The sequence below is a fragment of the Talpa europaea genome (genome assembly GCF_964194135.1).
Source record: "Talpa europaea genome assembly, chromosome: 4".
Classification (NCBI taxonomy): domain Eukaryota; kingdom Metazoa; phylum Chordata; class Mammalia; order Eulipotyphla; family Talpidae; genus Talpa; species Talpa europaea.
This window is the reverse complement of record NC_140070.1, coordinates 112,472,325-112,489,368: the sequence shown is the minus strand read 5'-3', so window position 1 is coordinate 112,489,368 and position 17,044 is coordinate 112,472,325. Positions and strand designations below refer to the sequence as shown.

General features: G+C 38.0%; 1 protein-coding gene across 2 annotated transcripts in view; it reads left to right on the top strand.

Annotated features, from left to right (window-relative positions):
• Positions 1 to 7,692, top strand: part of LPP (LIM domain containing preferred translocation partner in lipoma) — a gene marked incomplete at both ends in the record, with an annotated part of 409,233 nt that extends 401,541 nt beyond the window's left edge. For both annotated transcript variants that reach the window (XM_084231570.1, XM_084231569.1), the window contains 2 exons: positions 3,199 to 3,319; positions 7,564 to 7,692. In XM_084231570.1, the coding sequence (XP_084087696.1) occupies positions 3,199 to 3,319; positions 7,564 to 7,692 (250 nt within the window). The remainder of the gene's footprint in view (positions 1 to 3,198; positions 3,320 to 7,563) is intronic.
• Positions 7,693 to 17,044: the final 9,352 nt, after the last annotated feature.

Sequence of the window (17,044 nt, the reverse complement as noted above, 5' to 3'; positions counted from 1 at the left end):
TTCAATAGGTCAAGGGCTGAGCCTAATTACCTGAATTTGAGGCAAGGTCCCATGTGGTCTTGGACTGTACTTTGAGTCACAAGCTTCTGAAATGCTTTTTTTCAGGTCTTGCTAATGGGCCATCCTCTACATAGTTACCTTTAGTCCAGCTTGGCTCAAATCCTCCAGCCTAATAAGTTAAAAACTCTCTTGCATGTGTCACTTCAGGTAACAGGTCAAACTTGGTCCCTGTTAAAATGACCAAATTTCATCCCTACCCCCAACTCTCTTTCTCTCTCTCTCTGTCACACACACACACAAACTCACTCTCTCCCTCTCTCTCTCTCTCTCTCTCTCTCTCTCTCTCTCTCACTCTCTCACTCACACACACACTTTCCTGTTTCACCTGAACAGTCTGGTTTCAAGACCCATGTCAATTGCATCTCCTCTAAGCAGACATCTCTGATTTCAACCCCTATCCCTGTGCTTGAATTTACATCTCCTGTGGGGTTTTTTTTGTTTGTTTGTTTGTTTGTTTGTTTGTTTGTTTGTTTTTGTGGGACCCTCACCCGCAGCCGGGGAATGAACCAGCGCTACAGAGGCTGCGGGCAGCAGCCTCACAGCCCAGCGCTCAACCGCTGCACCACCAGGCCACCACATCTCCTGTATGTTTTATAGAGTTTTGCAAATAAAATAGAGATAGCAATTACCTAGCCTGATTAGTATTAGAGTATATGCACATACATACAATTTTACTGTGACCAGTTTGAATTATTTTTGCAATATGGTAAGACATATATAGAAAAATTAATAAAACAAATACAGAAATATGTAGAACTCCCTCTCCAGTCTAACTACGGAAGTCTTAGTTTATATCTGTATTTCCAGAGCCAGTGCATTGAGCCCAGAAAAGCAGATTGATTGAACTGACCTTTTCAGTGTGATGAACTTCTACTATTCCACTATCTGTTTTGCTATCAGAGATCTTATATTCTTTCATTTATTTGTTTAATCAGTACCCATTTGATTGCCAAAAATGTGCCAGGACACAATATGATGAAGACCATCCCCTCTCTGAGCCTTGGCTTCTGTGGCTGTAAAGTGGAAAAGATAACAGAATTTCATCATAATGTTTCTGTCAGTAGAAAGTAAGGTCAAGTGTGTAGAGTACTTAACTAGGTTTGGCACATAATAAGCACTCAATAAATAGTAGCTATTCTAACCATCAGAAGTGTTTTTATCAAATTTATTTTTGTTATTACTATTATCTTTTCAGTGAGCTGAGCATTGAAATAGACCTCCTGGGATTTTGAACAATCTTTCAAGTGCAGAACCAAAAACACCATGGGCCTGGGGGACCCACTTCCTGTCTCTTCATTTTGCTTTTTTCATAAAAATGAACTCGATTGGTTGGAAGGAATCATAACTCAGCAAGAACACAGTTTATGTCCTTCCAAAGAGGAAAGACCTTGAGAATGAACATAATGGCCCCAGTAATATCTTTTTATAGATAACTAGGATAGAGATTTCATTTTATTAGATTTATCCTGAATGAATTTCTACTCTCTGAACAGTGGTTTCTGGAGACAACCTAATGGAACAAATTCTGTTCTTTGGAAACTCATAGTTTAGTGGTCTCCAAAGACAGGTGGATGATTACTATTAAAATAGGCAAATTCATTGAAAGATTTTATCCTAGAGGAGTAAGTAATCCTACTTGGGGCAATTAGGGGAGGCTCATGGACATAAGTGATAGTCAAGACATATTTCTGACCTCACAGAGTTTATAGACCCAATGGGTTTGGAGAAGGAAGTTTTGCAGTTGACTTCAGAAGCCTCCTTATTTCACTACTGATGACCCAGATTCAAAAATAATCAGGTAGGCCAAAGCAATTTTTTTGCCACTGAGTATAAACTTCTTGCATAAAATACCAATTATAACAACTCTTGATTGCTGCTGCAGTTGTACCATGATCCTTTTAATTTTTCTTTCATAGCAATCAATTGATCTGCTGCTTAATTCATATTTATTTAGATTGCAGCCATACAGATGCCTTTTGGGTGCTGCCAGGAAAATTAATATGTACATATAGAGTATAATGTATGTAAAAATGCTTTGACAACCATAAAGTACTCTGCAAAGTATTAGATTACTATCATTATTTCTTTTTAAGTCTCACTACAAATAGATAAATTTTCACGTCATTAATCTTAAAAGCATTACCATAAAAAACTGAGTTGCACAGTTTGTTTTTCTATTTTCTTAATCTTTTCTGTGCTTATCCATGTCCATTTCAAATTGTGTCTTATTTCACACATTCACAAATGCCACCCCTGATTTGAAGAACATACAGATGGATGTGTGGCATATATACCCTATTAATCTATTATGAGGGGAAAAAAATGTTAGGGCTATCAGTCATATTAAGGAATATTAAGAGATCAAGAAATCTTAAAATTGCTCACCAACAATTAACCTCAAATCATACCACATATGTGTATGTATGTAGTTGTTCATATACACATATCCTTTGAAAGTATACTAAAATCCTTCACAAAATGAACAACTTGACAGCTTATTAACTCTTTTCAAACAGATTTCAAACAATTAGATGCAGAATTGGCCGTAGTAAGTTTCTACAAAGAATATTTAAACCCACTAACTTCTGCTGTTCTGAAAGAGAGGTATTTGAGGTTTTATCTGTTAATTCCTAGAATTCAAGACACATTTCAAAGAAAAAGGGTGTAATAAGTGGGAATGAGGCAAAGTTCCCAACCTCAGAATATTTGAGTAAGGGCCTGGGGAACACATACAAAAGTCTACTAGATAAGTCAGAAGAAAGCGGGACTTCCAGAACCTTGTTTTCCCTCTCTGGCTAGACTCCCAGCTCCCTGCTGGGAATGTCACATGCTATGTGCTCAGTAGCTCCTGATGTTCACTGTGCATAACCACTCACACCGTCACTCCCCCGCTTCCCCAAATATCACAGCATTTATGATCTAGCAAGACCTCTAGCATCATCTTTCATTAGTCTAACTCCCTCATTTCACAGCAAGGAAGCAGTCACAGAAAAGGAAAGTGACTTGTCCAAGGCCACAGAAAAGTGCAGCTGTCTGGGCTCTCAGCTGTGACCTATTTACTTCTGTGCCTCCCTTCTTTGTTGGTGTCTGTGCTCAGTTGGTATCTATGCTCTAAACAGATTACGTCTCCATTTTCAGGAAATTTGCCCCCCGATGTTCTGTGTGCAAGGATCCCATCATGCCAGCCCCTGGCCAGGAGGAGACTGTCCGGATTGTGGCTCTGGATCGTGATTTCCACGTTCACTGCTACCGGTGTGAGGTGGGTGGTGTGCGCCTCCTGCCAACGTGTGGCAGGCAGGACTTGGCCAATAGACCTGGGGTTTTCAGAAGCATGGCAGTTATTAAGTCTGAGAAATTTCCTACTACTTGTACTCTTAGGACTGGGGGCTTAACTTTGACACAGGCATTTAATACTAGTGATACTGGTAAGTCACTTTCTCTCAGTCTCAATTTTCCTATCTATAAAACAAAACTCAGATTCTTAACTCCCTCTAATATGTCTGTATGACTGAGATACACCACTCTGTATGGAAGAGGTTTGTAAATCATTAAATGCTAAATTAATGGGAAATATTGTTGTTAAGAGTGATAGTGTCATTATGCTGGATCTTAATTTTAGCTCTGATACTCCCAGAGCAATGGCAGAGATGCTGCTGTCGCCCATGGAGAGGAATAGGAAGAAATTCCAGTCGGAGGGGCTGGGACTTCATGTTCAAAGTCATGAGGACTCATTAATTTAGCAAGCACTGACTGAGTGCTGGGATAAGAGGTCAGATGACTGCAAAGAGCTGAAGCAAATGTACATGCTCAGTGCCCCAGGAATACTAAAAAGAGACCCATATCCAGGCTGGAAGCACTGAGGGAGGCTTCATACCCAAGGGATCAGCAGCCATAAATCCAGCAAAGGGCAGCAAGTCTGTCCTCTGTAATTTGGGGTCAAAAGAATATAATATTCAGAAAATGATTTTAAAACATTTTCTTATCATGGTTCTGTAAGTTACCCAAAGCCCCTCTTTTTTTTCCCTTTTATATATATTTTATATCATTCTTCCTTTTTGTATAATGTTTTCTTTTTTTTTTTTAAGATTTATTTATTTATTTATTTATACAAGCACTGGGTACAGTCAGAAGCGTGGGGGGTGGGTGAGAGAATCCACCAGAGCCAGAGCGGGAACAGAACAGACAGACTGATAAAATACACTGCTGAGGGGAGCAGCAGGCACGGCAGGAGAGGTCTGTCGCGCCATGTGGGACCCTCGCTGGCGGCCAGGGATCGAACCGGCACTGCAGAGGCTGTGGGCAGCTTCGCAGCCCAGCGCTCAACCGCTGCGCCACCAGGGGTGGCCCTTTGTATAATGTTTTCTCCTCTCAAGTGTCATCCCAGTTAAATTCCCACTACTAAGTCACCTGTGCACTATTACCATAGTCCCTTGTGTTCTTCCCTCCCCTGTTTTGATCCCTCTCCCTCCCCTTCCCCTGCAGAATGTCTCTGATTTATCATTGCCTGTTTTTTAATTTATTATAATTAGTTTTTTTTTCCTGATCCCTTATTTGGTTCCCCCACATACCTCCTACAAGGATGGAGGTAAAATAAGCCAGAGACCCTCTTTTAAAGCACTTTTCAGGCCTCCCTGGTGGCACAGCGGGTTGAGCGCAGCACTATGAGGCTGTCCACAGCCTCTGCAGTGCGGGTTCGATTCCTGGCCAGCCAGGGGGATACCCACATGGTGCGGCAGACCTCTCCTGTCTCGCCCGCTGTTCCCCTCAGCAGTGCCTCTGGTCTGTCTGCCTGCTCTGCTCCCTGCTCTGTCTCTGGTGAATTCGTTCACCCTCCTGTGCCTCTGGCCTGTACCCCAGTTCTTGTATAAATAAAAATAAATCTTTAAAAAAAATAGCACTTTTCTTGTTTTCTACTAGCCCATTTTCTGCCTCCTCTTCTATCAGTGAGGGATAATATGAGTCTCTGTGACCACGTCTTTGTGATACTGACTCACCCAGTCCCACTGGGAGATCACCCCAAAACCCAGGCCAGAAGGCCAGCAGGGCATCCTTATTCCTCAGGGAGTGCATTCTTCCACTCACTGCCTTACCTGTAAATGACTCCCTCTCTTATTCCCTGGGCTTTGTTTTGTCCTGGAGACCAATTTGCAGGCCTTTCTCTGGTATTAACATAAAGAAAGATAATAACAAACTACCAACTTTTACACAAGGGTTTATGAATAAAGAGGAACAGCCGTGTCCAGTCACCACCTTTAAAATTGAACTGACTCATAAATGTGTAAGAACTAACAGATACTTTAGACAACATTTTACAGATGGGGAAACTGAGGTTTGGAGGAGAGAGGCTTCCCAGTTTTCCTCACACACTTTCTATAATACCAATAGACTCTGACTTTTACATTCTGTTGTTTTCTTGTGCTAATATATGTTCTATGATATAATAAGCTTTACATCCTCCCAGATTAAATTGTTGTTGTACATACTAAGTTTGCTTTAAATTTTTGCAAATTAGTTTTTAGAAATAACACTATAGAATTATAGAATGGGAAGAACACGGAACTAGAAGTCAGACCATTGTTCTAGTCCTGCCACAGACATTACACAGCATTGGACAAATCCTTCTTTCTCTACTTCTCATGCCCCTTCTCTGAATTGAGGTTGTGCTGGATGCCCCGTATGGATTCTTTAGACTTTTAAGATTCAAGGCATTGAGGTTTTCAACCCTGTGGTCGACTGTGGGCTCTCTGGGATTTCCAGGTGACTGTAGATGTCAGCTCATTAAGTATTTCAAGCCATGTCATTTGTGAAGTTTCCTTCCTTTTATTGCAACCAAAGATTTTTTGCTTAACTTATTGCCCAATTTCCTAAATGCCTCAAGAACTGCAAAATATCTGCCTATTCATTTCAGTAAAGGTGACTTTCCTGGGGGGTGTAACTAGTGCTGCTGTTGCTGCCTCTGCAATGTTCTAGACAACACCCTTAGAACTTAGATGTTGTAATCTGTCCAATGTTAACCTGAAATCCAACCACCTTCCTGCTGTCATGGTAAACAGCAGAGGTGAGACATACAGCAATGGTGACCTTTTAAAAGCGCTCCCACTAAAGTTAGCAAGTTCCAGAGGGAGAGTGAAGAGGAACCTCTGAGCCAGTAGGTGATGCTTGGAGCCACGAAGGAGTTTCTAGACTCATCTGACTCCTTGAATGGGGACTTCTGGGAGCTAGGGGTGGAGTTGAGCTGCCGTGTTGATCTTAAAACATGGAGCATAGACGTGCCTGCTCTGGTTTTGTGCTGACTTTTGGTTGCACCCTGGTGTCTTCTCGGACTGGTGCCTTCTGTGGGTAGGAGAGACTCAATCTGGTGATGTGGTAGCCAATAATTTATTTTCCCTTTTCTCTTAGCTCTCTCTTTTCCTATTCCCTATGTAAATTTTAGTTTCTCTTTTCTCACTCCCTACGTCATTTTAGTTTTCTCCATGTGTCCTGCATTGTATGAATGAGGACTCACTGACCATGTCATATCTGGCTCTCTGGATTTTCCCCATTTCACAAGGACACACAGCACTAGATGAAGTATTATATTTTTTCTTTTCCAAATAAACTTCCATTTTTTTCCCTTTCTTTTTTTTAAGAAGCTTCCATTCTCTCCATCAGAAAGGGGGAAACATTTAACTGCTATCTTAACATTTTCCAAAATGTTTCAGAGGGGCTATCAACAATATTGTAATCCTCTAAAATTAGGAAGTTCTTTGTATTTTTACAAAGTATTTTCATCCATTAACTTCTCTGATCTTCCCAACAGCTTTATAAGGTAGGAAATGCAGGAATCTCTTCAGAGTGGCAATTGACATTGCTTGCAAAACAAAGCAATGTCATAACTAAGGGTAGTGTCCAGGAGGCCTGCTTCTCAGCCCAGAGCTCCTTCTCATGCCCTCTCCTTGAGAAGTAAAGCAAATCCTTACTCCCCATAAATTAGGACTTTGCTCTTTTGTTAAGTTGGAGTAAGTATGGAGAGCCCATTTGGTGGCCCCAGAAGTCAGTCTACAGGTTTGCTTTTGCCCAGAATTGGTTGAGAAATTTCATCTTTTATTCCTTTTGAGAGATGCTTACTAGTGATAAAAGCTAAGTATAAATTGGCGATTAGGAGTCTATTCTTGTTTTATTTTCTCATGTTCTTGCTGTTGTGGCTGTTGTTTGAGTGAGAGAGCCGGCAAAACTATTCCCTGGGAGTCATACCCTTGACTTCTTCCCTTCCTGTACCTATATTTCCGATTAACTTAGGAGGGGTTTTGTAATTTTGTCCCCAAATTCTACTTCTGTTTAATTCAAGACCTACTGTATTACATATACTTGGTAAAGGATTAGAAGGCTGGAGTAGAACATGAATAGGGACGGTAGTAAATGGCCACATTTTGGAAACCTTGAATAGAAAGGTAAGGAATTTGGCCTTCTTATAATTACTTTGCCTTTCACTTACATTGTTTCCATTTGTCTTTATTTTTCTAGGATTGTGGTGGTCTCCTGTCTGAGGGAGATAACCAAGGCTGTTACCCTTTGGATGGACACATCCTCTGCAAGACCTGCAACTCAACCCGCATCAGGGTGCTGACCGCCAAGGCTTGCACTGATCTTTAAATCCAGTCACCTGTTTTGCTAGCTCGTTGGTGGTGCTGAAGAACATAAAATATAAGAAAAGAAATAGGGAAATAGAGGAAAGGCAGTGCAATCATAAACATGGGATGGTCTTTTTCTTCATCTACTATTAACCTATCTTTAGAAACACATAGATTATGAGATTTTTTAAGTACTTACCAAATACACACACTTCACATTTAATCATGTTGGACCTTGATGGGTCTTTGTTCCAAGGACTTCCACATTTTTGCACAGATTATGTTCCATCCCATTCACTTCTGCATTCCTGTAACTTGTAATCCTTGCATTTGTCTCACTTTTCATCTGGTTGAATGACTTTTTTTTAGTGTGGTATTTGTTGTCACACAGTTTTCCTGGGTGAGTCTGCCAACTCACAGGTGCTTTTAGGCTTGAAGGCCCTGTCCTCTCACTGCCACGATGGCTGCCTGTGACCACAGAGGATAACCTTTCTCTTTCTGGGTAATGAACAGTTGATCTTTCTGTTATTGTAAATTAGTCATATACCTTGGGGGGAAAATGCATAATTTATATGTCAAGCTAAAAAGAATTTAAGATGTAGACTGTGTAGATTAACAAGCCCAGGTTAATTCTATAACCATCTAAATTCAAAACCTAGAGTGACCAGTTGATGAGGCTCATTTGAAAAGTTATTGGTGCGACAGACCAAACTTCAATCATTTTCTAAAGAAATTACTTGTGGGATGTGCTTTAAAAAGCATTCTGGGGGTATATTTGAAAATTTCATTATTATCCCATAATATATCCTTAATATTTTCTTTCTCTACACTACCTGGACTTAATAGTACAGACAAAGTCATTTTTCTCTAGAATAGAACATTTCCAATACTGCCCCACTATTCATTTCAGAAATATTGCCTTTTTTTTTGTTGTTTTATCTTTTGGTTTTCTTTTTTTTAATATCTAAAAACAACTCCCCAAATTGCTTTTTCCTTTAGAGGAAAATAGCTACAAAGAACAGCTTGAATTCTTTCCCCCACCCCCCAGGCTCAGGCCCTTTTTGCCTGACAATTGCAAATCAAGCCACTCAAGATATACAAAATAAAACTGTGTAGTATTGTTTAGTTTACTTAAGGAAGACAGGAAAGCTTGAAAAGATTGTGAAACCCCAGTTTCATTACTCTCATAATCCTTCTGCAACTCAAATTACATATTGCAGGAGACATTTTCATATCATCGATGTGACATTTACACCACACTTTAAAAGACAATCACTGAAAAAAAAATTGCCTTTCTGAGCTAAAAATATTCACTGTCTCTGCCTGGAATCTTTATTCAAACTCTTATTGGGCAGTAAAATGCTTGCTTGCCAACTGCAGAACCACGCTTGCTTGGGTTGACCGTGTTTGCTATAAAGAGACGTCTGTCTTAGTGGTGGGTTGACATTTCATAAATTAAGTATTTTGGATTGAGATTTCTTAAACCTTTCTTCATATCTTCCACAACTATATACTCTTAAATTATGAAGTATTTTAAATATACACAAAGGTATAAATAATAATATAATGAATCCCTATATACGCAACATCAAGAAATCAATTATAACAAAGATAGTTACTTTTGCCTGTGTCCCCTCCCATGATTCCACACATTTCTTTTTCATGATTATAAAGTGATAAATTCAGTTTTCTAGTCTGACTTTTTAAAATTTTAACACCCAGAACAGAAATGAAAAATAATTTGTGCCTATCTTAAATTGCAAACCCTGCCTCAAGAATTTCAATTAAATTTATTTTACTTTAGTAGAAATGATCATAAATTGGTTCATTTTTCTTAATAAGGCAGTTTTAGGCCTGTGATCATTCTAGCCCATCTAAGTTAATTGTGGCTCATTTGCTTTGGCCATCAGTTTTGTTTGGGAACCACCAAAGTCCTCACTTTTCAAAGTTTCCTTTGACCACTATCCTCTCCCTTATTTCACAGCTCTTATCCTTGATCTGTTTCTCATAATGTGAAATATAGTGACATTCACTTTGAACAGCATACAAATTGTAGGATAGAGTGGCAACTGTATCTCTGAATTTCTGTCTTCCAAGTTAGTGGCCACACCATATCAGTGACCTCAAAAAGCACTATCAGACATTTGAGGTGATGCTATGATCTGCTTCAGTTGCTCATTTTCAATGACATACTTGGTGGAAATTGTCTTTAGGCCAAAAGCAAAGAGCCCAATTTATTGAGAGATGGATTTTATACCTTGAAATGCAGTCATAGTATTATAAATTTTTCCAAAAGAGGAAGAACTTATGAAAATATTTATACTGTAAATTGCAATAACATTCTACTTGTTTGTTACATTTAAGTCCTTATGTAACTGAATGTTTACATGCCAAAAAAAAAGTTATAAGAAAATGCTGTCACAGACCTATGACTGTGGCATTGCCAGAACACTGCTTGCTTACAGTCTTTATAGTACATTTTTATCACATAACCTCAGAGTATCTTTACCAAAGATTTTTAAAGTAAATCTCTTTTTAATATAGACTTATTATACTTTTATAATAATGAATGTGCACACATACATATGCAGAAATATTTAGATTTAGATTTTTTTCTCTCACAAGGTATAATAAGGAAAGGATCCTACATTATTTTATTCCAGGATATCCTAAATATATGATTTATATTGCTTTTTATCTTTTCTATTAATCATTTGATATAAACAATGCCAAGTGACTCTTTACTGTTTTAGTGACATGAAATTTTGCCAATACCAGAGATATAAAGATCCTATTATCTTAACAATTGTATTTCTGTTGTCTATTGATATGTCTTGATTGTTATCATTTAAATGCATAAATAATAGAAATAAATAATAGTGTCTATAAGAGAAAGTTTGTAAAAATATATTGGTTTTAAAAATTGTCAAGAGCCCAATATTTAGTATTATAACATGAAAGACATAGAAAAAATTCATGGGGGTGGGGATCCCATTATGTCATGGACTCTGCAGATCATTTCAAAATCATATTTTGTCATTGTTTGGATCCCCAGGGACTCAACACGGAGTCTCCTTTGAAAGAAATTCCCTTTAAAAGTAAAAAATAAGTCAGGTGCCAAGAATAAGAATAAGGTGTCACGATGTTGACATGATCTGCAGCTCAATGATGTGGGTTCTTTTCTTGTCATTAACAAATTGTTATATCTGTTGGAGCAACTTTTCTGATCAAAATTGCTTCATTGGGTGTGTGGTGATTGTTGCAGTGGAGTTACCTACACGATTGTTGTTTTATCACAGTGAAATTTTCTGCAAAGATGTTTATGGTGATCTTTAAAGGGTATAAGAATCCAACTACATTTAAACATGTATTTCATATTTTGCTTTGGAGGAAGAAAGAGAGCACTTTTACCAGGGGGCTACAATAGACAGTTTATGGAATATAAACAGGACTCTGAAAGCACAATTTCCAACAGTTTGCCTAGTTAGTTAAAATCCTATTAATGTGAACCAGCCTGGAATAACAGTGTTATTTCTATTTGATATGGTTTGGGCTTCTCTTGTCAAATCTGTGTCGGCTGCCCCCTGATCCCTCCATTATCAAGTTTTGAAGGGTGTTGGGGAAATTATGGCAGCTGCTAGGGAGATCAGGGAAACACTGATGTAACCTCACAGCCTCTCACCATTCCTCTTGGCTTGGAAAGGCTTTTTTCCATATACATTTCTAGAAATATTGCTATTCTACCTTAGTATTTCACATTTGTAGTTTAAACAAGCGATTGTCCATCTGTTGCCTAGAGCTACAGTACATGTGTGTTATGAATGAAATATGACAGCATGTTCCATACCCTGCTTTAGCCATCTGTAGGCAACCAGTAGACTGAAAAAGATATACCTCTGCAAAATGTGCCTCTAGTCCATTTCTGAAGATGGCTCTTTTAGTGCACTCTCATGGGAGACAATCAGAGAGCAGCATATATCTGTGCCTTCTTTTTAAAGAATCTTTACAGTACTATGAATAGAAGAGTCTAAAACTTGAAAGAGTCTGTAACATAAATACAACCCCCAGATCTCAAGGATGCACTCATCAAAATCCAGAGATGTCTGAGCTCTTCATCTTAAAGTATTCTAAGAGTATGTCATTTCTCTTTGACTTTTGGAAGTACCTTATGAACTCCTAGATAAAGAAAATATTCTTATGTTGCAGGTAATGCGTTGAGTGCTGTTAGTGACCATGTTTGGTTTTATTCTAGTATTAGTCAGATAGTGTAGACAGAGACTTCAACTTGAGCCTTTGATACCCATCTGGAATATCTATTTCTTTAATTGCCAGTTTTTTGGCTGGTCTTTTTTTAAATTTAATAGTGGACAGAAGAAGTTGGATTTTGTAGTTCTGAGTCATCATTATGGTGTGCAACCATGAACATTTCAGATCAAGTTATTTATATATAACTAGAATGAAATTTTTCTTATGTGAGTGTGGTTTGCCTAGAATACTATTTCAAACCTTAATACAATTATCTTATTAAAGCCACTGGACTTGGTGAGAATTCTTAGTCCCTTCCTTTCCTTTTTTCCCTCCTGCTTATTTTCTTCTTTCTTTCATGCCTCCTCTACCTACCTTTCTATTTGATATGGTTTGGGCTTCTCTTGTCAAATCTGTATCCTTCTTGGACTTTTCATAAATAAAGTAAATCAGCATGTTTTGATCTTCATAGAATTATCATATTACGGAGAAAAGACTACTACAAAATATATGTGTCATTAAAAATTCTTCCTTTGAAAGGACATATTTTTCAGATTGTGTTTATTCATAGGGTAAAATGAGATAATAGTCTTTTAGTTTTATTTTAATGAGTTTTCTTCAGGGACTCAGATCAGAGTTCTTGGCAAATTCATTTAGGACTGCCCTACTCTTCTCAGTAAATAAGAAGATCAGAATGATCTTTTGAAGACTAGGTTAACTTTTTTTTTTAACCCAAAGGCATTTTCGTGAACAATGCAATCATATATATTTTTTGGTAGTGTCGTGTTATTTTTTCTTTCAATGAAACTTGATAATTTTACTTATGGCACAGAAAAACTTATTCTTCCAGATATTTTACACTTAGGAGCATTTTGCCCATGACAATGGGGATAGGTCAACACCAGTGATTTTCCTGGAGCGCAGATTACAGGCCTGTCGTCTGTCTGTAAACACAACCTAAGAAGAACAATCTGAGTCTCTCAGTAAAGCATTTTGTTAAAATTTTGCCTTAGGTTCTTTGAACTCTTGCTAACCCTAATTAGAAAAACATGCCCTCTGTGTTCGTTTTTGTATTTGTTTGGGAAAAGTTTTTAAGACTGTATTTCCATTTTGATTTCTACCCTTATTTCCATTTTTCATAAGCTTTCAAAGTTGACATTTTTCTTTTGGAGTAGGTCACTTGCAGAAAATAAAACATACTGAATTCAATATATAAATGAATTTTCCAAGAATTAATGATAGTCTCAGTGAGTTTGTTTTTTTATATATAGGCACAGTTTATCTGAACCTGTCTCCAAGAAGAGTGGGATGCAGGAGTGGAAGGAAGAATTTGAAAGAAGGAACAATCTCCTATTAAAACTATAGCGAAGGAGTTCTTTTTTGGTGTAACTCTAAGAATGTTTGTGAGGGTTTTGAGATAAGCACTGTAGTTCTTTTAAAAGAAAATATTTATATTTCCAAGTTTATGTAGTGTTTAAAAATCACTCTGGTTAAAGATAATTTTCCCTTGTCTCAGAGAGCAACATGGGTGCTACTACTGAGCCAGGGCATGGCATAGCATCACCAGAGCCTTCACGATTCATGGCCTTTCACCCCCTCTGAAAGGGGCATAACTCATTCTCTCTCTTATGATGCATATTCTGACATTTTCATAGATAAACTACACTGTACCTGAAGCATCTCTGGAGGTTAGAGGTTTCTATTTTCTCACATCCAATATGTTGTCCCTTTCAGTGTTCTAACCTGATAAGCAGAGTATGTAGGAGTTTTTAGGTCTTTGTTCTCTTGTTTAAATCTCACGTCTTACCTGAACAGCTCTACAGTAATTTCTACTTTCTTCCTGTAGGTACAAGCACAAACAACTAACTTTATCTTAGTAACTTAAAAATTAATATATAAAGGAGTAGTTTTCCCTTCGATATAAAAAGGAAGGACACATATTCTTTCCTGTAATTTACTTTCCTGGTTCTTGTGCAAAAAGTTACAGACTCTGGTGGTTTACTTTGTGAAAAGTTATATGGAGAATGTATTTGTAGTAAACTCATGAACAGTTCCCCACTGAAGTACAAAAACATTACTAAGATCTTTGCTTTTTATTTCTGATTTTTTAATTTATAGCAGTCTCTAAGCACACTAATAAATATCTCTATTTCTTACCTTTGTTAAAAACAAAAAAATATACTATAAGCAAAAGCTATAAATACTAGAAAGAGGAAAACCTAAAGCAATATCCTTTGAGAAATGTAAAGATGCTTAAGTTAATAGTGTATGCCTTTGTTAATTTTTCTGGGGTATCCCTCCACTTAGAAGCAAAAAAAAAAAAAGTACTTATCTAACGCTGATAGACATTCACTTAATATGCCCAAATAGGAGCCTTAATAAACAATGCACAAGCACATTAATCAAGTTAGCACTGAACCCAGCTTCTAACTGAGTTGTCAACCCCAGGGTAGAATGATCTGCCAAGAATGAGACAGGTGTTGCTGTGTCATTTTGTGCTCTGCAATATTATAGAGGAAGATAGCCCACACCAAAAACCAGTGCTGTTCCTAGACAAACAGGATACCAGGCCCATTATGCATCTGACTATCCTCTGTTACTTTCCTAACAAGTCACCATCGCATATATTCTTAGACCTGACCAGTATTTAGTACAGCATTCCACTCTACCATTGAAACAGTTCTTTTCTACAAAAGTTTTTCCTGCTATTAAACCAAAGTATGACTCCAGAACCATGCAAAACAAGTCTAATGTGTACATTTTTGCCTCTAGATCAGATACCACTAACTCTGAACCTTTCCTTGTGCGTTCACATAGTATCAAGTCCAGTCACCTCGCTGCTTCTCATTTGAACTGTTGAACCAAAAAATATTTCCTGTTATTTCGGTCAACTTGAAATTTAGCAATCACCTTGTCAGACTAGGTGAAAACACTTTCTCTGGAGTTGAAAGTAAATGGAATCATCCAAAGGAAACTGATACACAATGTGGAAATCTGTCCCAAGGTTCAGTCCTAGGAGAATGGGCACTTAATGAGGATAGACCTCCCATGTGTACAAAACAGTCCACTTACTCTTTGTCCTATCCTGTTTTTGATGTTGCCAAAATCAAAGTCATTCTGAAAACAGGAAATGAGCTCATGCATATGCCATCCCTGAAATGCCCACTTCTGGTCAATGTTCCTAAGTTCGCTTCAATTCCTTTCCTTTATCCCTATCTTCTCAAGAATAAGATTTCTTGTTCATGTTCCTATGCTGATATGTAGAAAGAGCCCTGGACATTTTTAGTTTCTACATAAATCTTTACTGGCTGATTGGTTTTGAGATTCACTTCCATTCTTATGTGCGCAAATGTTCACAATTTACATCAAAGGAACAGCTTCTGTACATGATGATAGAACCGTCTCAGTCCTTATTTTCTCTTTGCTTTTGTCCTTCCAACATACTTACCCTTTAAGCACCCCCTCAATGTACTAATCATCTACTAATCACTAAGAGGATAAGCCCCTAAGTAACTTTGATTCAGGCAACTGCAGTAAGATCAAGCATGTCTAATCTCTATAAAAAGGTATATATCATCAGGAAGAGTGGAATCTATGACTTTTCCTTCTCATTGACTTTGAATATCTGGGAGTCTTTTCTCCCATTAAGAAAATTTCAATATATGTGATACTTAGAAAGGGTCTTCTCTAAATATAGCCTATGCATTCCTATGTTTTTGGTGTCTTAGATTATTTTTTTCTCTTCATTTATAAATCAAGGCAATGAATCAACTCAAGATTTTTTTTTTTTTTATTTTTTACCAAATTTCACTCCTCCATGAAGCCTTACTGATACAACTTGGGAGAATTACTCTTACTTATGCTATTTGCCTTTGTGCCAGGCATCCACTGATATTGAAGCAGAACCAGGATTTAGGTCTTATATTCTCCTTGATGCCACAGAAAATTAATCTTTAGTAAATACTAAAACATTGCTTCCTCCTTCCAAATATATTTATTTTGTTTTTTGGCAACGTTACATTAAAAATTTTTGATTTTTAGATGAAGATTATAAAAGTCTTTAAATACCCTTAAAAGCAGTTTGAAGGATTTTTTTTGAGAGTCAGGTTTTAGGATTTATGTGGTTTTGTTGTTTTTACTTGTACATTCAAAAGACAAACTGTTCTGACAGTTGATATGTAACTTCATGCTTTCCTCCAGTAACCCATGAACAGCACACTCCAATTATCTGGCTTGCTGATAATGATCTTAAAATGTTGGGAAATGTCACTATGTGATCACCACTTCTAACAAGGGGGGGGGGGGAAGCAAAAGATAGTGGTTGTGTCGAAACTCATTACTTATTTATGCAAAAGAAAATCATTCTTAGGGGAAAGGGATATATTATGTCTTTATGTAGATTGTATAAATTCTTTCATATTGCCCTGGGTTATTATTTGGTTCCAGTAGTATGCCTTGGTCTTTGGGAGGATAGGCTTGTGGCTTCTTCTACCACAATTTTGAACTAGGGAGCCTTATCGGCAGGACCTGTCATCCATCTCCTGGGCAGTGCCTGGGGGTGGCTCTCTGAACTCTAAAATAATAATTCCTGAGAGAGCTTACAAACTGCTTTTGCACATAAAACGGCCCCAGGAGGAAGGTTATTAATAGCTTTATCCTAGAAGAGAAAGCTGAGGCTCAGCATCGTTAAGTGACTTGCCACAAGCAATACAGCTGGTTGGTGACAGATTTGGGGACATACCAGGTCTTGCAAGCAGATAGGGGATATACCAGGGCTTCAGTGCTCTCTCCAGTGGCCAGTGCTGGGGCACAAAATACCTCAGAGTACCTCAGTCTGCTTCTCACAAGCTCCTATGCCCACCATTCATAGGCATTAAGGGAGTTTCACGTAGACTGTTTAGCTCTCAGGTGGCAAAACCACACATGACTGTGGTGGCTGAAATCATTTAGAGCTGTGTGCATCTTCTGTGCCATCTGTGGGAAACCACTAGGTATGCTGACTGATCGGCCCTGTGATAAAGTCAGTACAGAAAGGCCACTGCTGAGAACAGACTGTGGCACTGAAGCACACTGCAGCAAATTTCCCCAGTGAGAGTTGGTTTACTTTACATTAACTGAAAAACTCTCTG